Source organism: Pagrus major, chromosome 1 (assembly GCF_040436345.1).
Source record: "Pagrus major chromosome 1, Pma_NU_1.0".
In the NCBI taxonomy this organism is placed as follows: Eukaryota; Metazoa; Chordata; class Actinopteri; order Spariformes; family Sparidae; genus Pagrus; species Pagrus major.
This window is the reverse complement of record NC_133215.1, coordinates 25894680-25915666: the sequence shown is the minus strand read 5'-3', so window position 1 is coordinate 25915666 and position 20987 is coordinate 25894680. Positions and strand designations below refer to the sequence as shown.

General features: G+C 39.3%; 1 protein-coding gene across 1 annotated transcript in view; it reads left to right on the top strand.

The window, feature by feature from the left end:
* The window catches only part of LOC140999177 (uncharacterized), a 64839-nt gene that overhangs the window by 522 nt on the left and 43330 nt on the right, over window positions 1–20987 (top strand). The window contains 34 exon segments of the mRNA XM_073469494.1: window positions 419–614; window positions 821–983; window positions 1658–1752; window positions 2367–2455; window positions 4554–4636; window positions 4779–4866; window positions 5037–5139; window positions 5273–5393; window positions 5584–5699; window positions 5863–6009; window positions 6310–6409; window positions 6539–6627; window positions 6742–6933; window positions 7026–7181; window positions 8435–8564; window positions 9767–9832; window positions 10357–10554; window positions 11370–11490; window positions 11603–11691; window positions 11787–11926; window positions 12612–12827; window positions 13136–13199; window positions 13303–13392; window positions 15037–15243; window positions 16233–16308; window positions 16450–16609; window positions 16741–16836; window positions 17612–17762; window positions 18471–18556; window positions 19763–19840; window positions 19952–20113; window positions 20215–20277; window positions 20424–20505; window positions 20635–20683. Coding sequence (XP_073325595.1) covers window positions 419–614; window positions 821–983; window positions 1658–1752; window positions 2367–2455; window positions 4554–4636; window positions 4779–4866; window positions 5037–5139; window positions 5273–5393; window positions 5584–5699; window positions 5863–6009; window positions 6310–6409; window positions 6539–6627; window positions 6742–6933; window positions 7026–7181; window positions 8435–8564; window positions 9767–9832; window positions 10357–10554; window positions 11370–11490; window positions 11603–11691; window positions 11787–11926; window positions 12612–12827; window positions 13136–13199; window positions 13303–13392; window positions 15037–15243; window positions 16233–16308; window positions 16450–16609; window positions 16741–16836; window positions 17612–17762; window positions 18471–18556; window positions 19763–19840; window positions 19952–20113; window positions 20215–20277; window positions 20424–20505; window positions 20635–20683 — 4062 coding nt within the window.

Below are 20987 nucleotides of genomic sequence, written 5' to 3'. Positions count from 1 at the left end.
TTGTTTGTTTGTTTGTCTTTGGCAATTTGGGTGAATTGAAACTTTAACACACAAGGCAGTGGTTCTCAACTCGGGGTTCAGGAACCCCCAAAGGGTCCCAAGATAAACCTGAAGGGTCAAAAGATGAGTAGAGGGATAAGTAAGTGGAAAAATGGTTTATTTTTCTACTTTTCTTTTTTTTCAGAATTATTTCTGCAGGCACATAAAAATGTCATTCACAGGGGTGCACACCCAAAAAAGGATGGGAATCACTTCTTTATCAGATCACTCCTATAACACTTCATCATTATGTGTTTGGTTCATAATGCCTCAAATGCATACATTAAGAATGGGCATGCTCTTTTATTAAATCCTAAACAGCATGTGGCGTCCTCTGCACAGTGACTACATCTATTCTCCATCTTTCTCTGCTCTGCAGACAGGTGATGTCTGCCCCCAACTTGTTGCGGCTAGGAACAGCAGAAAACATCTTTGTTGAGTGTCAAGATTACAGAGGAGCAGACATTAGGGTCGAAATCATTGTGATGAACCATCCAACCAAAGCCAAAAGGCTGGCATCCACAACTGTGACCCTCACCAATGAAACCAACTTCCAGCAGCTCGCACAAATAATGGTAATGTGGAAGTTCTGAAAAACGAATCACTGTTACATGGTTTTATTACCAAAATACATTGGTGATACTATTAATTAAAGGCCAGAAAGATTAAATAAAATGTTTTCTATAATGACCACAAACAAGAGACGTAGCATCCAGAAATGCCCATTAAAGGCTGCACTCTGCTCCTCATGCTCTGCTTCCGTCTCTGTATGGTGTTTCAGATCCCTGTTGGTTACTTCAGTAAAGATCCCAACATCAAGCAGTATGTGTACCTGCAAGCTCAGTTCCCTGACCAACTGCTGGAGAAAGTTGTTTTAACGTCCTTCCAGTCCGGGTACATCTTCATCCAGACTGACAAGACCCTCTACACCCCCGAAAGCACAGGTGAGTTCAATACTCTATCAGTGCTGAAAAACACACCTACTACTGTGAGAATGTCCCTACATTCACTGAAAAAATAGTAATTTTACAGTTTTTTTCCTGTTTATTTTACTGATTTTCCCTGTATTTTTTGAAAATATATATAATAACAATAAATCAGAAAATTACCAAATAGACTGAATTTACATGACTAATATCAAATAACATTAAAAAAGCTGTAACAGTGAATGTTAGTATCAGATTTAATACTGTAATAACATTTATTAAAAAACAGTAAAAGAAATTTTGGTTCTGTATTTACATTTAGTAGTAGTATTCTGTAGTCATATAGATTTGTTTGTTAATTGACAGATACCTTGTATAATTATGCAGGTTGAATAAAAACTTTGAATAAATGTCTTTTTTTTAATCAATTTCCAAGCAACCTAATTCACAAACTAGTTTGCAACTTTATTTTGAGGTCGCCACTTGACTGTGATGCATAAGACAGTTTTCTTTTACTGTGGTAAGGTAAAATATTACCATAGCGCACTATTTATTTCTATTTGTTTAACAAAATTTATTTTTGAATGATGAATGAATGACTGAACAATAAAATACAGTAAAATGAAAAGTTGTTAAACAGTCACATGACTCACCAGCAAAAAAAAAAGAAGCTTTTTCTCTCTCTGTGTCAGTTCATTACAGGATGTTTGCATTGACACCACTCATGGAGCCTGTAAAGACGGATAATAAAACCCAAACTGCTGCTTCTATTGACATTGAGATTGTGGTACTGTATTTTATCATTTATATGTACCTAATTGAATGCAATATAATCAGCTGAACCTGAGAGTACCTGATTATGAGAAAACACCACAGGTGCTAATTACTAGATAATTCCCTTATTGTCTATCTCCAGTAACACCTGTCCTACCCATGCTGTAACCTCCAGGGCTGAAAAACGAAGCAGATGCAAAGTGCCAAAAACTGCAGTTCCTCAAATAGATACCTAAGGCTGGCTCCGAAAGCGAGGCAATCTGCATAGACCCCTATATATTAAAAAAGTTAAACAAGAGTCAGACACTGCCAAGATGGCGAAGGTCAGAGCCAGCAACACAGAGCTACAAAACAAGGCCTCTTCAGAAACAGAGACTACATCAGTGTATATGGTTTATACTGCTACCACTTAATGTTATAATGAATGCATACCTCCCCCTAGCGCTTGAGTTGCACATTGATTAAAGCCTCTGCCCACAGGGGAAAACAGAATTTTTAGAAAAAGCTGAAAAGGTGTCGGTCTAGGTGGTGACCGGACTACTGATTGTAGACAAAATTGTGGCATGGCTGTACGAAAATTATTATGTAAAAAAAGTGTTAATGTTGTTCAATATTGTTTATTTTTAGACTCCTGAAGGCATCATTTTACCACTTGATCCAGTCTCTCTGAAATCAGAGATCTACTCTGAAAATTACAAACTTGGTGAAATTGTCAGGTGAGTATTTTACCTTATTTGTCTTGAACTAATTACATCTAATTTTAACCCTAACCCTAACCCTAAAGCCCAGAGTGTTAAGTTTTCCAATTACTTTCATGGAGGCATTTTGAATGCTGAGCTGATATAGATGCTATCATTGTTGAGGTGTGTGAAGACTGAGTGGAGGGCAGTGAATATGGCATCCTCTGTGGATCTGTTGATTCTGAATGCATATTGGTTAGGGTCGAGGCTGCCAGAGATGTTGTTGTTGATGTGCTAGAGAGCCAGTTTCTCAAAGCGCTTAACCAGGGTGGGGTTAGTTACACAGAGCGGTAGTTGTTTTTCCTGTTACCATGTGCGATGGCCTAAATCAATTGAAGTGTATAGTCATGCCATACATAGAAATCCTACTATTTGGAAGCAAAACGGCATTAAACTGGAACACAGAGATGGCTACCGAACTCTGAGCTATTGATTGACACCCCATTTGAGCAATTAGGAGCTTCTGTACCTACCCTGTGGCCTGAAACAGCCAAAGAGTGATTGTGGACCATGTAAGACTATGTGATGCAGACCCATTGTGATTGCCAGCTAAAATGGGCAGTTACAGGTCAACTGCAGGCTTATTTTCCCAAAAAATAATAATTCAGTGTGTTCAAAATCCAAATGGTTTAACAACAGCTCTAAATTTACTTGGGGCTATACTGGGATAGGTGTTTTCGGCGGATTTCACATCAATTTTCAGAAATGGTTTAACTAGACACAGTAGACTTTTTAGGTTAGGGACGATGGTAGCTGTCTTGAAGCAGGTGGGGACAGTATCCCGTGAGAGTGATATGTTAAAAAAATGTCTATAATAACATCTGCTAGCTCAGTGGCATGTTTTTAGTACAGGGCCAGAGATTTCATCGGGCTGAGAAACTTAACCATATTCACTCTTCTTCTGACATCCGTTGTGGTTACTGACAGTCCAGTCGGAATAGACTTTACAGCGGTCATTTTGCTGAGGAGATCAAAGCAGGCATAAAAAGCCAAAGTTCATCTGGCAACGTGACTTCACACATGATGGTGCCATTCCTGTTGTTCCTGCTGTTGTAGCCCGTGATGTTTTGGATCGCCTGCCACATATCCTTGGTGCTACTGGTGTTGATGTCTCTCTCCTGTCCCTCCAGATCTCTCTGCCTCCTTTATGCCAGCTTTAAGTCTTGCTCTGGTGGGCTTGTATACTTCCTTGTCACCTGACTGAAAGAAGGTTTGGCTGTAGATAGAGCCCTCAGCTCTTTATTCATCCGGGCTTTGCGGTTGGGGAATGATTTTATTACTTTTGTGATCACCATATCATCAACACATGTGATTTGGTGATGTATGATGTCACCATTAATGTATTTTCCGCAAGACTGATGTTATCTGGGGTGGCGGCATCTTTCAACATCAAAACAGTCCTGCAGAGCGTATGTAGCTTCACTTATCCATAGTTAACTGATGGGTTCACCCTTTTTTATCAGCTGGGGGTAAGTTTGCAGGAGAGACAGGGAAATATGATCTGACTGACAAAACTGAGGATGTTTCATTTTTTGAACGATTACACAAACATGATATTACAAGTTAAAGTTTGATACATTTCACCGTTTGTGTGCTGAGAAAAAGTGTGCTGAGTGTCACCAGCATAACAGTGGAACTGTATGTGGTGACTACGAATGACAAGACCTATAGGGGATCATTAATGGATAAAGTGGTATTAAGCCTCTCATCTAACTCCCAGCAGAAATGTTAAACTATTCCTTTAAACTGTAGAGTAATGAATCTATCAAAGATTAACTGTAAATTAACAAACATAACAAAGTGAAAATACAACCGTTCTACCTATTGTACAGTTTGCCAGCCAACCTGAGCGCTTTACACCTTTTTTTCCTAAACTTCAATGTTTGTGTCGTTACTGCTCTCACAGTATAAACATCAAACACTTTGTAACAGCTCATTTGGTAAGAATATATTGTCAGATCCATGGGATCTAAAGTCTGATTCATGTGTTACCATCAGTCTCAAAATGTTCATGAATATTTGAATTATTTGCCTGATTACTGAAATATTTGTTCTTGTATGTGTCTGTGTTTAGTCTTGGCATGTGGAAGATAGTGGCAAGGTTGGACAGCAACCCACAGCAAAGCTACTCTGCAGAGTTTGAGGTAAAAGAATATGGTAAGTCCCTCATGACCGATACTTTTATTTAAAACCTTTATACACCTTTTACATTCAAATACTTTTTAACTGGCTGGACATGTAAAAAATCTCATTAATTAATTAATTCATTCATTCATTCATTCAATCATTCATCTTTCAGTGCTGCCCAGTTTTGAGGTGAAGCTGACGCCTGTGAGCCCCTTCTTCTACGTGGACAATCCAGAGCTCACCGTCAACATCAGAGCTACGTATGTATTTTATTTTTTTTGCATCTGAAGAGACCAAGTGTGATTGGTAGATTGATTGGAGGAGAAAATAAAGGGTGTTGTTCAGTCCGTTAGTCATTTGTTCATGTAGTTTTAATTGTCCTGGTTTACTTTATTGTGGGTTAGAGCATGTCCTTCTTTTGTGGTTTTAGGTATCTATTTGGTGAAGAGGTGGATGGAATGGCCTACGTGGTATTTGGGGTTATTCGAGAGGGTAAAAAACAGAGCTTTCCAAGTTCTCTTCAGAGAGTGCAGGCAAGCACATTCTTAGCCTTTTTCTTTATTTCTATCAGTTTGCCAATAGATTGGTCAAAGCCAAGCTGACCCTATTTTCCTGTACTTTCACTGATGGTATTTCAAGGTGCGCTTTTGTATTATGTCACATTAGATTAATCGGGGTAATGGAGCTGCCATGCTAAAGAAAGAGTACATCACACAGACCTTCCCACACATCCTCAACCTGGTGGGGAGCCCCATATTTGTAGCTGTCAGTGTGCTGACAGAAAGTGGTAAGAAAGACAGAATGTTTGTTTTTTGCCCATTCAGTATATTTGCTCACGTGTGATTCATAATATTTCAGCATCAAAGTAACTAACAGTATTATTTGTGTCTTGGGGAAAAAGAAAATAAAGATATGATGGAGGTTTTCTGTAATCAGTTTGTGTGTGAACGTGTTTGTGTTTCTGCATCAACTCACAGGCAGTGAAATGGTGGAGGCAGAGTTGAGAAATATCCAAATTGTCACATCACCGTACACCATCCACTTCAAGAAAACACCCAAATACTTCAAACCAGGAATGTCCTTTGATGTTGCGGTAAAGTACATAAAGTACTTATTTACATTTACATACATTGACAGCACAATTATAGTTACATTGCCTCTTAATAACTATAATTGATTAGTGCAATGTTTTCATGTATTTTCATTATGATGCAAAGGCACTCAGATAGTTCAGCTGTTCGTGTCTCTGATGGCAGGTTGAAGTTTTGAATCCTGATGACACTCCTGCACAAGGTGTTGCAGTGGTGGTTGATCCAGGCCAGGTGAAGGGCGTCACTGAAGCCAATGGCATGGCAAGGCTTACCATCAATATAGCGGAAACCAGTGGACCACTACAGATTACAGTATGTCTTTATAATTGCTTGATTTTCATTTAAACCTTTGCATTACAGAAACTTTTGGCAGATGAATGCTAAGATAAAACATAACAAAAAGAATGGGCTATGGCTGAAGGAAACAGTCAATGAGTGTTGTATTTTATACAGTGTATGACTTCTATCAACTTATGTTGATCTCTTTTTATTATTTAATTTGCTTACTTTACTTGGTTTTATATTTCCCCTTTTGTTGATTACATTGGGAAAGCCTTTATAACTTTTTATACCTTGTGTGTGTATATATTTACTGTATGCATTTATTTGCAGGCAAAGACCAATGATCCTCGTATTACACGTGAGAGGCAAGCATCAGCCACCATGACAGCTCTCCCACATACCACTAAAAGCAACAATTACATCCACATAGGTGAGGAACAACCTGAAATCATATCAGATGGTAAAGTCAGTGGTGATGGTGGAGGCAGTGCTGCCTAACTACCATGCATAACAGCCCCCTAAATGTCCAGAAACTAATTGTGTAATGTTTTTATTACAGGTGTGAATACAGCTGAAGTCACATTAGGAGAAAACCTAAAAGTCAACTTGATGTTTACCAAGCATCAACAAATTGACATCACATACCTAGTGAGGGTTGTTTTGCACCTATGTGTTTGTGCACATGCTTGAGTGTTTGTGTTGCTTTCGGCAGTTGGTGTACCCCTGTGGCATAAGTGCTGATGTATGAATCTGTGTCCCCAGATCCTGAGCAGAGGTCGGCTGGTAAAAAATGGTCGTTACACAACAAAAGGCCAAGTACTGATATCCATGATAGAAGTCGTGACCAAAGAAATGCTGCCATCATTCCGCATCATAGCCTATTACCATACAAATGACAATGAAGTGGTATCAGACTCTGTTTGGGTGGATGTCAAGGACTCCTGCATGGGCTCGGTGAGACACACTGATGTAGCCAAGTTTGAGCATGCTGCTTTAACAAATAAAAAACTGCATGTCTCATTCATTGATCTCCCCTTCAAATCTAGTTGAAGCTGGAATCATCCAGAGCTGCTCCATCGTTTGAACCTGGCAAGATGTTTGGTCTGAAGGTCACAGGAGACCCAGAGGCCACAGTGGGACTGGTCGCAGTTGACAAAGGCGTCTACGTCCTAAACAACAAGCACCGCCTCACTCAGAAAAAGGTCATTTCATCTCATATTTATCTTTGAAAATCTGAAAGGGTTTCAACTTAAAAAGCTTTATATAACAATTACACACACGTTAACTTCCAAGTTTGTTAGTATGTTGCCTCATATAATATTTGCTATATTTATGTCTTGCAGAATATTAGTGATACGCCAGATTTCCAAATAAAACCCTGGCTGATATCACCAATACCAATACCATAATAATATTTTGTACAAAAAGCATGCTGTTTTATTAAACTGTTTTATTATGCAACGAACCCGTTGATATGACAGAATTCCAGGCATAAAGAACAACTAGAGACATATGTTTTAAATAGCCATTAAAAGCCTACATTTAAACAGCAATAAAACACTAATAACGCTAGGATTTGCTATTATTTGTCCTACCTGCCCTCTCACAAATGCTGCAGAACCTTTTGTCTTATCTGTCCACCTTCTAAAGCCTCCCATAGTGTGTGTGGTGCACATGTTGCCCCACTCCACAGGTGCACCACACACACCACCGGGGGCATTAGAGGGGGGCCCAGTTGCCTGGGCCAGGTACAACATTGACAAGAGGTGTGACTCTGCGACTTGTGCTGCAAAGTTGAGAATATTGAAATGCGAGTCCAAACACTAATAGAAAAAGGCAATGAGCAGCACATGAGAGGAGCACACGCCAGGCACGTAGTGACACAGGAAAACTATGGTTTTGCTGGCGACGTGTTTCTAGCGATGCGGCTCGTGGTGCGTTTGGCTGCCAAATTGAACATCTTAAGCTCGCGGTTGCTGGAGGATGCAATGTGTGCTGTGCTTCTGGCCCATCTTATAGGTCACACAATATGAGGTTATTTGACCTCATCATATTCTGTAGAACTGAAATATCTCCACATTTGTTTGCATATGACTATGAAAGGCAGAAGAAGAGGTAGTTCCTATCAACTGGTTATTATTTAGCCTAAATCCTGGTGATAGTGTAGTTAATTTCTACTGTGTCCCCTACACATTTACCCCAAATTACTGAGTTTAGCTATCCATCTTTTCATGTGAGGATCGATCCTAGAACAGAAACGTATGGGATATACACATTTCTGTATCGATCAGCACACCATTACAGCAAATGCATTGCTTGAGTAAATGCTCCTAAAGTCATATCCAAACTGTCATGTGAGTTTACAGTTATGTCTGTTTAGCTTACATTGTGTAACCCTACTACTTATCCTTTTCTTTTTCTGTGTGTGAATTACTTCCACTTCCTCTTTGCTCAGGTGTGGGACATTGTAGATAAGTCCGACACAGGCTGCACACCAGGTGGAGGAAGGGACGCTATGAGTGTGTTCTTCGATGCTGGGCTGTTGTTTGAGTCCAACACGACTTCTGGCACTCCCTACAGATTGGGTAACATGACTTTTGTCTTCCCTCCACTGAACATATATACCAATGAAATATATAAAAGCTCTTGTGAACACCTTCAGGGAATTTCTAGAAATTTGACACAATCGTCCACTTGGAATTAAGGATGAACTAATTAAATTTTGGTGGTCAAAGGTCACTGTGACCTAACAAAACACATTGTTGGCCACAACCCAAGAATTTACAAGCTCACTAAAGGGCCAAATGCACTGAAAGCATCAGATGCTTGCATCTGAACGTGCACCAAAAACATTACGAAGCACATCCAACTGCTTTAACGCCCGTACGCTGACCATGTTTTTGATTTGGCCTGCTTTCCTGTAGCCACAGTACCCGTTTGGAGTGCTCAAAGGAAAACAAAAATCAGGAGAGACATTGAGAGGGACACAGAGAGGGAGAGATATCACAGCTGAGGTGTTGTGCATCGTTGCGGCCAGTCAAACACTGCTGTGAAATCTCTCATCAGTAACAGCCAAATTCAGCTATTGTGAAAACTTATCCAAGGTCTGTAATACTGACGTACCTGTAATAATATTCTGTGGGAGGAGAGGAGACTGTCATAGCGATATAAAGACAGAGTTTTTGTTTTGGGTTTGACACACTGCATGTGTCTAGATGAGCCCTAAATAGTGACTTTTCTCCAAAATACTGCTGATTCTGTGGAGTTGGCAATTCAAATCTGATGCCTGCAGTGCACCATAGGAGCATGAAATGACATGCTTCAATTCAGGCACATCAGTTTCAGTGCGTATGGGCCTTAAAACAAAATTCCACATAAAAATAGCTAGTAGTGTAAAGTGCTAAAGTAATAACAATTGATATCCAAAAGGTCAAAGGTCAGCTTCACTTTGGCCATAATTCAACGCCACAACTCAAAAGATTGTGACTGTATATCACATTTGGTCGGAAATTGAATTCATGACACTGATCTTGGGTCAACTTTGAAACTATGGTGATTGTAGAGATCTTCTGATGATGATACATGCAAATATAGTGATAACTTATGTGACACCAAGAAGAACCTGTCATAAATTTCTAAATAAAGTTTTGACTGCTTATATTATGCAAGTCGGGACAAGAAATTATGTAAATTGCAACTTGACTTGTGCGCTGAGGCACAAGGCCACAAGGCGGTAATTGTAGTTAATGTAAGTTTTTTGAAGACCTATTCTTTGCTGTGTTTCCAGAATTGAAATGTCCAGCCCCCAGCAGGAGGAAACGGACTACTGTAATGAATGTGACAACCACCTTAGGTAAGAACCACAGCTCTACATTAGCCAGTCACAACGTATTCAGTCAACTTCTTATGATTATTAAGGCAATTCTAATTGCACAGTGTATGGTCGGAGAAAACACCACCGCATATAGACTGGTTCCCTGTAAACCTTGCTTTCACTCTGCTATCGCCCTGAGATCAGGGTTTCTCTGTAAAATTGCCAAGTTACTGATGCTATCTATGCGACAAGGGGGAATTGAAAAGTTTGACTTACTTAAGATGTCAGTCTGTTACTTCGGAATGGTATTTTCAATGTATGCCTGTCCAATATTATCTTGTGGTTTGGTAGGTTTATTTTTTTTATTTTCCCCCCTCCTTTGCCTTTTGATGAGCTTTTGAGGATAGAGGTTATTCAAATAAAACTAACTAAACATTAGGAACAATCTTAGAGTCTAATTTGCCTTATTTAAATTTTTTTTTGCAACTTTCCAGTACACCGTTCTTTTTGTACTCCATACCTTCTCACTTCTTTGTCTCCTCCACAACCCTCTTTCTTTCCAGTGAATAAATATCAAGTCCAACTGCAGCGTGACTGTTGTTTGGATGGCATGAAAATGACTCCTGTTTCATACTCCTGTGAGAGGCGCAGCGATTACATCATGGATGGTGCAGCCTGTAAGGAGGCCTTCTTGTACTGCTGTAAGGTGATGGAAAACCAGCAAGCTGAATGGAAGGAGGGTAGCCTCAGACTGGCTCGGGGTAAGAGACAGGGACAAGGGATGGAGGGTTAACTGATGTCGCCATGTCGGTGTTCTTCTGAGAGCTTCATAATTAATGTTCTAGGATCATCACTGCAACTGACAAATCTTGTTGTCTTAGCTTTGGGACTTGTGTTGTTATTGTTCCTGGAACATCAGAATTAATGTTACTCCAGGACTTTCATTTCAAATTATGTAAAAGCCACAACGTCCACATCTACTAGAGCGAGCTGTTATGGCTGAATTGGTTGACTACAGGACAGGCACACACTGTATTACTCAACCATTCTTACAGGGTTTTTTCCCACAAACTGGCAACTACCAAGACTGTTGATTGCTGACGAAACACAGATACCACGTGATACTAACAGCGTTATACTATTGGCTGACAAACCTTATTAGAAGCTGGAACCAACTGTCAGAATTCTTACACAGAGGTAAACAAAACAAACATTTTAATCGACAAACATTTTAAAACAGTTGATTCACAATCATAATAATGTTTTTAAGAAAAAGAGATACTTTCATTTTCCATTTTTCTACAAGCGCTGTAGTTGTATAATTTTTGAAAATGATCATTATCAATATGACCTTTAATTATGATGTTCCAGCAACAACACCAACATATTACCTCCACATGTGGTGTTTCGGTCTCAAGCTCTTCTTCTGACATGAAGAAGCGTAACGAAATACAAACATCACTTCTAATAAATGTTCATGGGAGCATTATCCAGCCTGTCAGCCCTGTTTTCGCATTTGTTTTACTTTTGCTTCAGTCCAGCATGAAATGTATTAACCTTTTTAATAACACTTTAGCTGATGAGGAAGACAACAGTTACATGGACAGCAGTGAAATTGTTTCACGCACCAAGTTCCCTGAAAGTTGGCTGTTTTCAGAGATCAAACTGCCTCCTTGCCCTAAACAAATTTCAAACTGGTGAGATAACTGAAACCTGTACACACAAAAATCCCACTCATTACTTTTACATGAGTGACTCCACTAACATTTAAAGCTCCCCTGTACCTCTGTAACTTTTCTTTCATTTCAGTGACACCACGACATTTGAGAAAAAGGTTCCTTTGCAAGACTCAATCACAACCTGGCAGTTCACTGGAATTAGTCTGTCAAGAACTCACGGTGAGGATTCAGTGAATAAAATCTGTCTCCCACTCCACACCTTTACATTTTTTCTCTTTTTCATCACTCTCTTTTGTATCCCTCTTATCTTTAAGGTATCTGTGTTGGCGAACCATTAGAGGTAATTGTCCGCAAGGACTTCTTCATTGATCTCAGGCTGCCGTACTCAGCTGTCCGAGGAGAGCAGATAGAAGTCAAGGCAATCCTCCACAACTACAGCCCTGATCTCGCCACTGTAAGTAGAATAGATAAATCCCTTCTCCAGTCCTTGATAAGCTTATCACCTGTAATAACCTTATTACAATATTTACATGTGCCTTTCCATTAAACCTTTAGGAACAGTGTTGTTAATAACACCCAAAAGGCATGCTTGAGTAAAAGATTTATAATATCTAATATTAAATGAACTACAGTTTTTTATTTATTTTTTAAATAAACTGTTTTTGGGTTGTTTAGCATTTAGTATTCGACAGGACAGCTTAGAGAGTGGCAGGAGATGGGGGAGAGAGTGAGGGAGGATGTACAGTAAAAGGCCACGAGCCGGATTCAACCCTCAGCCCCTGGTACATGGGTTGCCCTCTCTACCAGCTGTACAAACCCCTGTACATTAGTTTAAAAAAATAATTTTCTGGTAAAACATTTTTTTTTAAATAAATTTTGAGTATCCTAAGTACTAGTGAAGTAAAAAGTATAATATTTGCCTCCAAAATGTAGTGGAGTGGAGTGAAAGGCAGCAGAAAATGGAAATAAAATAAAGTATAAGTATCACAGACATGTACCTAAGTAAGTACTTGAGTAAATGTGCTTAATTACATTTCATCACATCACATCTTCAACGAAAAGCATAACATTTATTAAAATTAAGGATGTGATCATTATTAAAACTGATGATTATGATCCTTTCTCATGTCGTTTTCAAGGTGCGTGTGGATCTGATTGAGACGCCAGATGTGTGCAGTTCAGCCTCTAGACGTGGAAAGTATCGTCAGGAGGTCAAAGTTGAGCCCCACACTACACGATCTGTACCCTTCATCATTATTCCCATGAAGGATGAAGAAGATTATCCTATTACAGTCAAAGCAGCTGTTAAAGACTCATCGCTCTATGATGGAGTTATGAGGAAGCTGCGGGTGGTGGTAAGGGAAACGCACTACATGTAGTGGATTTAGAGATTTTTTATACCACAGTGAACAGTTTATTTATTGTAGTAACGCACTTAAAACTAAAATTTAGCATTTCATCTCCAGCCTTTGATGCTACTTTCAGGCAGTCGGAACCAATTTGGACAAATGTTCTGCTGGGTTTTTATATGTAGAGATGAAATAAGAAAGACGAAATAGGATATTTTATCAAACAAGTCATATTGTTGTTACACATCAGCATGTAAAGAATACTCAAAAATAATTTGGATTTCTAATGTTTGTTTTATTTGTTGTTTTTCCAGCCTCCAGGTGTACTGGTTAAATCTTCTCAGATTGTAACTCTAGACCCAACTAATAAAGGTGTAGGTGAGTTCACCCATTAAATAGTGACGGTATAGTAATTTAGAAATATTATGTATTCATCACTTGCTAAGTGATCCCCCAACTTGCCCACTGTTTCTCTCTTCAGGTGGTACGCAGGAAGTAATTATCAATGGTAGAATTCCTAAAACAGCTATGGTTCCAAACACACCTTCTAGGACACAGATCTTTGCAACAGGTAAGATATCATGTTATATCTGCACAATGATTTTGAGATGAAGGGGCTGTATGATGATCTCTGCATTGGTGTCTCTAAGTATTTACTTAGAGATAGGTTGAAGGGCTTGGATATCTGGAAGTAGCTCGAAGTAGCAGTCTTCACTGGTCCACCCGAACCCTAGGGCCTGTGGGTTGACCTGGATACCACTGGATAGAAAATGTTCAGGTCTTTTCTATGTTTGGACACATAAAGATCTATAGCTCCTTTAGACCTATAGCCTTATAGCAGACCTAAAGCTACCCGTTACAGACAAACCAGATTTAAGATGTTATAATCATGTTTGAAATATGTTGAACAGAGAGACATCTACCTAACACTTGGGAAATGTGCTTTTGGAACATTTTTATAGCATAGAATGTGCATTACATGTTTCCCCTGTGAAAACTATTAGATCACATGTGAAACCTACGGGATTAGATGTTTAACCCATGTAAATACCCAAAGTAAACCCATACAAATGGCCACGTGAAACCTTTGGGATCAATCATTTCTGATTTTCTTTCTATTGTCCTCCTGAACCCATGGTGATTTACAGTGTCCTGATGAACAGATGGCTTTACTTGTTGCCAAAGAAACTGCTATCAATGGTTAACAGTACTCCAAGACCAACTGTGGCCAGTTTGACGACAGATTACCTTTATTTGGTCACTACATGGGTCACTACTACAAATTAACAAAACATCAGTATTATCAGTTGTGTCAGGAGTGTATGAGTGAGTGTGCCATGAGCTGTAAAGTAAGGATAAGGAAATTATATAGATGTGGAGGAATGGGGTCTAGCATGGTGAAGGGGAGAGAACCAGAGCATGGTCTGCAGCCAGTTTAGATACAAGTGAGCCAGGCGGTGCAGGTGTCCCACATCTCCCTGATGGACCTGACAATTCCCTCCCTACAGGACCATTTTTACAGGAAATATATAAATATGCAAAAAGCACCAGTGTCCTGTGCACCCCATGTAAACCTATAAACTTCATGTAAAACTTGTGTAAAATCTTCATATACAAATGGCAGATAAACAACAACAGACAGCAAATAAAGTGCGTTTTCCCAGCATCGAAGCGAATTCAAAGGACTTGAGCATCCTTTGACACGAAGGGCAAGCCATGAACTGGTTGAGCTATCTGTTGGTGGTATGAAAAGAAGAGGCACCATGCAGGCGCCTTTTTTCCACATGTGCTTCACATGTTACAGCCTGTGGTAATATGTATTCAACATGTGCTCGAAATGGTCCCGCATGTCACAACATGTTAACACATCTTCCACATGTCACAACATATGAATACATGGGGAAATTTAAGTGTTTTTTCCATAAGGGACGTCAGCTGACTCCTTCGTGTCGAGGTAGTTCAGGCATCGGATTAGGATGTCTCCTGGGGACCTTCCTTTGGAGGTTTTCCGAGCAAGTCTAACTGGGAGGAGACACTGTTGCATCTGGAATACCCCTCTTAGCCTGCTACCACTGCAACTAAACCCAGGATATGTGTAAGAAAAAGGATGGATTCATGGATGGATGGACATGTTCTGGGGGATCTTTGCAAGTTTGTTTAGATGTTACTTTGGTTTATAAGGTTTTGATTTGTCTGTTTCTGTGTCTGCATGCAGGGAGAGAACAAGTATCTGCACTGGTGGAGAACGCCGTTACTGGGAAATCAATGAGTACTCTAATCCAACAGCCCTCAGGCTGTGGAGAGCAGAACATGGCCCGCATGACTCTACCTGTCATTGCAGCCACATATTTGGACAAAACCAATCGGTGGGAAGCTGTGGGCTTTAAAAAACGTGAAGAAGCCCTTCTACACATCAAGACCGGTAAGCACACACACACACACACACACACACACACACAGAAGACACCATCTTAAAGGTGCTGTAAGTGATATATTTTTATTAAGATAAGTGTTAAATATGTTAAATAACTCTATATTTCAACAGTAATCACATGTCTGTCCTCCTCCTGCTCATGCAGCCAAAGAGAAAATACATTTCTGGTATCCCTGCCCACTTTATCCAATCAGGATAGAGAACCTCATAAAGACCTGTCTGCTCGTGAAAGCACAGAAAGCTGGATCCTCCTGTTTACTGCTATGTCTGGCGATTACCGCTGCCCGTTCATGTGGCGATGTAGAAAGGAGGGAGAGGATTGCTAACTGCAAAACAGACAGGAAGTTAGTCAAAATGATGACAACGATTACAGCAGCTTTAATGCCCTTTGTGAGTGATTGTAAAGTTTCTGAATTGCTAGAAGTGGTATCTAAAATACAGTGTGATAGAAAGCCATGCATGCCACCCCTGACCCAGAGGTCCAAGCTAGGGACACAAAAAGTTGTCTGAATGCAACACATAGAGTAGAGAGGTTGTAGAGGTTTTCACCAGGATCGTCTCTGAAAAGCTATGCCATCAAAATCTTATCACAGATGCTGTAACCAGGGTGGCGAGGGTTACTTCAAAAACGTATTCTTATACTTATTACCTGTTAAAAAATAGTCAGTAAACTAATCCAAGTATCACAATATTAAAGTAATATAACTTGATTGCTTTCCGTTACTTTTTGATTACCTCATACCAAACATATGCAAATAAAGACAAATAAAATAAAATAAATATCAATAAGATGTCTTCTAAATACACAAGTGTGTAATTCTTACAGAATACACACTTGTGTATTTAGATATATACACTTGCATTTGGTTTCACTCAAGACCAGAGTGATGTAATGTAAGAGGACTCCTCAAAATGAATACGATTCAGTAGAGCTGAATGACGGTCAAAAAAATGTTGTGTGTTTTGTTCGTGTCCAGGCTACCAGAATCAGCTTCCCTACCGTAAAGATGACGGGTCTTTTGCTGTCTACCCTGAAAACCAAAGCAGCACCTGGTGAGGCATTCAGACCTTCATGAACTCATAGCTTAATGTTTGCACATCTTCCTCTAACTTACATCCTGACTATGGGTGTATTTCATGTGCAAATAAATGAAATTATACTATGACAGCCTCTCCTCTCCTCTCCTCTCAAAGGCTGACAGCTTATGTTGCCAAGGTGTTTGCCATGGCCAACAATCTGGTGGCAGTGCAAAACTACCTCATCTGTGACGCTGTCAGGTTTCTGATTCTCAAAGCACAGCAACCTGACGGCATGTTTACAGAAGATGGATATGTGCTCAGTAGTACAATGCGTGTGAGTGTATCAATTTCATCGACATTAATTCTTCAACTTGATGCGAAAAAATGTGCTTGTCGAGAATGAAACAGTTACATGTCATTGACTGTCATGTTCTTAGTAATATGTTTGTGTGTGTGCATGTGTAGGGTGATGTCGAAGGCAGAGATTCAGACGCCTCTATGACGGCCTTCTGCCTCATTGCCTTGCAGGAGTCATTTACGCTATGTAATAAAAGTGTTGATGTGAGTACCTCACCTCCATACATTGTTTTCTCTTTTCCCCTTACCCTTCTATTTCAAAGTTGTGTCCCTCTCAATCAGCTCACTTTCTGAACAGATGTCCCGTGGGTCTGTCTGATCATGGAAGACTCTTCCTCGTCTTAAAGCCCTTCTGTTATTTATTCTGTAAACATGGCACGCTGCCATTGTAGTTTTGTAAGTTTTTTTTTCTGTTATAATTACGAGCAGAGGTGGGAAGTAACTAAGTACAAATACCTTGTTACTGTACATAAGTATATTTTTCAGGTATCTTTACTTTACTTTAGTATTTATTTTTCTGACAACTTTTTATTTTTACTCCCTACATTATAACACAGATATCTGTACTTTCTCCTCCTTAGATTTTCAAAACAGGCTCGTCACTTTGGTTTTAATGCATTTTAGGAAGAATTATTGATTATTTTTATTTTTTTATTACATTTTGGGAGTGTTGAAGCGAGGCACCAACATCTTGCTGCGATACTCTGTTAGAGTCTCTGGTAGACCCTACAGTAACTGGTAGGCTCTTTTGAGAATAACATCACTACCCCACACCCCAATAGTAACTGGAACTAATGTGAGCAGCTCAGTACAGCTCATAAGACGCAGAAGAGAGTAAGAGAGGGGACAATCTGCTGTCAGTCATTATTCCAGGATCAAAGTTTACAACATCTCTAATTGGGTATTTAAAATGAATTTGTGTTGTCTGACTGTTTTCTCCCTATTCTCCTTTCTCCTCCCTTTTTTTTCTTCTTTCAAGGGTTTGGAACACAGTATAGACAATGCAGTGGCTTACCTGGAGACGCGTCTGCCCAGGCTCACCTACTCATATGCTGTTGCCATGACGTCATATGCCCTGGCCAATGCAGGCAAACTGAACCGGGAGATCCTCTACAACTTTGTTTCCCCAGGTGTCGTCACACAGAAATATTATTCAACTAATTCATATACAGTCCCCAGGTGTAAATATTCTGAACACTCAAAAAATTACTATAATAGGTTTATTAGAGCCGACCGAGTCATTGGTCTGGTCCATAGTGTATTATGGGATGTTTTTCTCTCAGTCCAGAATTGCAGACAACCTTACCTATCTACGACCTAAAAGCAGGGCAATAGGCTCCCCTGGTGTCCCCATGTTCGAAAAAACGCAGCCAAAGTGCCCTCATGGATGCCACATATGGTAGATAAAATATAATTAAATACCCTCTAGGGTGCCCCAACGGCCAAAGCCGGTGCCCTTTTAATTTTTTTTCGCCCCTTCCGCTCAAACATCCTGAGTCCGCCACTGAATTGTAGTGTACTTGGATGATAATTTTGAATTACTAAATTTAAGCGATCTTTATCAGAAATGTTTAATGTTTTTTTTTAAATCCCTCAAATGTTCATTATATCAGTACATACTATCACAAAAATCCTTTTTTTAGTCAGGCTCTCATGTAAATCTCCACTCTTAAGACCAACTGACCTTACAAGGATAGAAAGAGTTAGTTAAAAGTCTCAAGAGCTCAGGAGCTCAGGAGTTAATCGTTTTTGATTAGGGATTGGGAAATTAGTGGTGAATTAAGTTTGTCCCAGCTAGAGCATACTAACGTAAAGGTATTTTTGTGTCTCCTTCTCAGATTTGTCCCACTGGCCAGTACCTTATTCAGATGTTTACACACTGGAGGCCACAGCTTATGCTCTTCTTGCTCTGGTCAAGGTCAAGGTGAGCATGTCCAACTTGTGTTTCACCAGGATGTCATGCAACAGAAAACATTCATCATTCATCCTGCCTGAGTAGAGGGTTTGGAAGGGTTTTTTGGACCAGCACCACCCCTCTGCATTATCTAGCTCCCTTACAGCCCTACAGCCCCCTCCATCAAATAAAATGTAATCTAATTGTCTTCCCTGAATGTCCCTGAAGTCATAATATTTAATTTATTTTCTGTTATTATATTATATTTTTTGTATTTCTATGCTTATTATATTGTTATTATTCTGTGTTTTATCATTAGACAGTGTGAATATCATTAGTTTCCCAGAGAGCAAACAAGCCATGTGAATATGAATTATATTTATGAGTGTTAACCAAATGCAACGTTTAGAAATTTGACATTCAAAATTTAATTAAACATCACAAACAGCAGCCAATCAGAAATGGTATCCATGAAGCATTCTTAGCATCTAGCTGTGCTGCAGAAAGCTGACAAAAACACTGAAGTTAAGGGTCGTTTTGCTATGAAACGACACACCGTCTCATCTCGTCAGATTGGTTTTAAAAGGTGTGCTTTATAAATGTTGCAGACATTGTATGTAAACTAATGCGTGAAGGGGTTTCGAAATGGAAGTTCTTGTAAACAAACATTGTGATTCTACACAGATATTTGAAGCTTTAGGTTAAGAGTTGCAATGACTTAGATCTGAGCTCTTAAAACAAGGGACCACTGTTGGGGTAGTTACTCAAAAAAGTGATATATAACACATTACTCGTTGCTCATTTCTTTACTTATTTACTCTCTGTAGAACGTTACTTATTGCATGACTTGTTTCCTAAATTTTGTGTTATGGAAATAAATTTAAACATACATACATACACCGACATATGAACCCTATTCTAATAGTAGTAGTAGTAGTAGTAGTCTAATACCACACAGCTGACAGAAAGAAATACAGATCTGAACATCCTGCACTTCATAATATTATATATGATTGGTTGCTTTTATTGGCTGAGTTTGAAGTCTCTGCAGTTCCACTGTGCCACAATTGAAAATCAACCGAGAAACTCTGAGGTAGGCTTTGGAAACTGGCAGGTTGTTATCTAAAATATAGTGTAGCAGAATTAGGACCTGTCTCTATTTTGACCACTTAAAGTTATTTTAAAAACTCAATGCAATGTTAAGCACAGAAAATTACTTGCCTCCTGTTATTAAAGGCATTTGAAGATGCCAAGCCTGTTGTCCGATGGTTCAACCAGCAGCAGAAGGTGGGAGGAGGCTATGGATCAACTCAGGTAACAGACTCCTCCACACTGCATCTATAGCTATTTTTATTGTACATCTTTTAAGTTGATCTGGACTGATAACCTATTAATCTAAGTCCCTGTCACTGTTTTTCTCTCCAGGCTACTATAATGGTATACCAGGCTGTAGCTGAGTACTGGGCCAATGCTGAAGAACCACAGTATGAACTGAATTTGGACATTTTGTTGCCAACCAAGACAAACCCTGTAAAGGTCAAGTACGCCTTTAACAGGGACAACCACTACGCCACGAGAACATCTAAAGTGAGAAGACACACTTACAATTGTTATCCTTCCAGTTGTTTTCTGTCTTTCTTCTGCTGATCCCTGTGTGTGTATTTGTAAGCACTTTTAAATTCCCACAGATCAATGATATAAACCAGAATGTGAAACTGACCGCAACAGGCACAGGAGAAGCAACAGTGACAGTAAGTAAAATGTATCTTTGCTCCGACTTTTATCATCTGTTATTTCTTGATGTGTCCTTTTTCAACCTCAGATGAAGCCAAAAGGATTTTTTTTTATCTGTGTGGAATAAATTATTAAAACGGCTGCACTTTCATCTATGTGACAGATGGTGTCGCTGTATTACGCTCTGCCTAAAGAAAATGGAAGCAACTGTCAGAATTTTGACATGTCGGTGCAGCTCCTTGAAGGTAATTGCCATTTTGTTTGCTTTCAGCTCATCCATTTTTTCTGCTGTCAATCCATCCTTCCTGCCAAGTATTGCCCTTTGATGAGGAAAAAAAGTAATTTAATCCTCATCATTTTATTTTATCTTTTAGATAAAATGGATGAGAATGAGAAGATATACAAGCTGAAAATAGAAGTTTTGTAAGTACAATCAAGAAGTCATACTAATGAGTGGAACAGTGACATGGCTTCATACCGTATAGATCGGGGGTGGCCAAACTTTCTTCCTTGAAAGTAAACTGCAGGTCCGGACCAAAAGCAAACACCTGTAGTATTGCATTTCATCACCCTCTTAAAATAATGGTCTAAGTCATATTTTCACGTTTTTCAAAAAACAGAAAAAACTGAACCAAATATAGAGTGTATGATATTTATTAATCATTTCACACAAAAAGGTTATGACAATAGATGACTATTTACATATTCCCTTGGGGTAAAGATATGT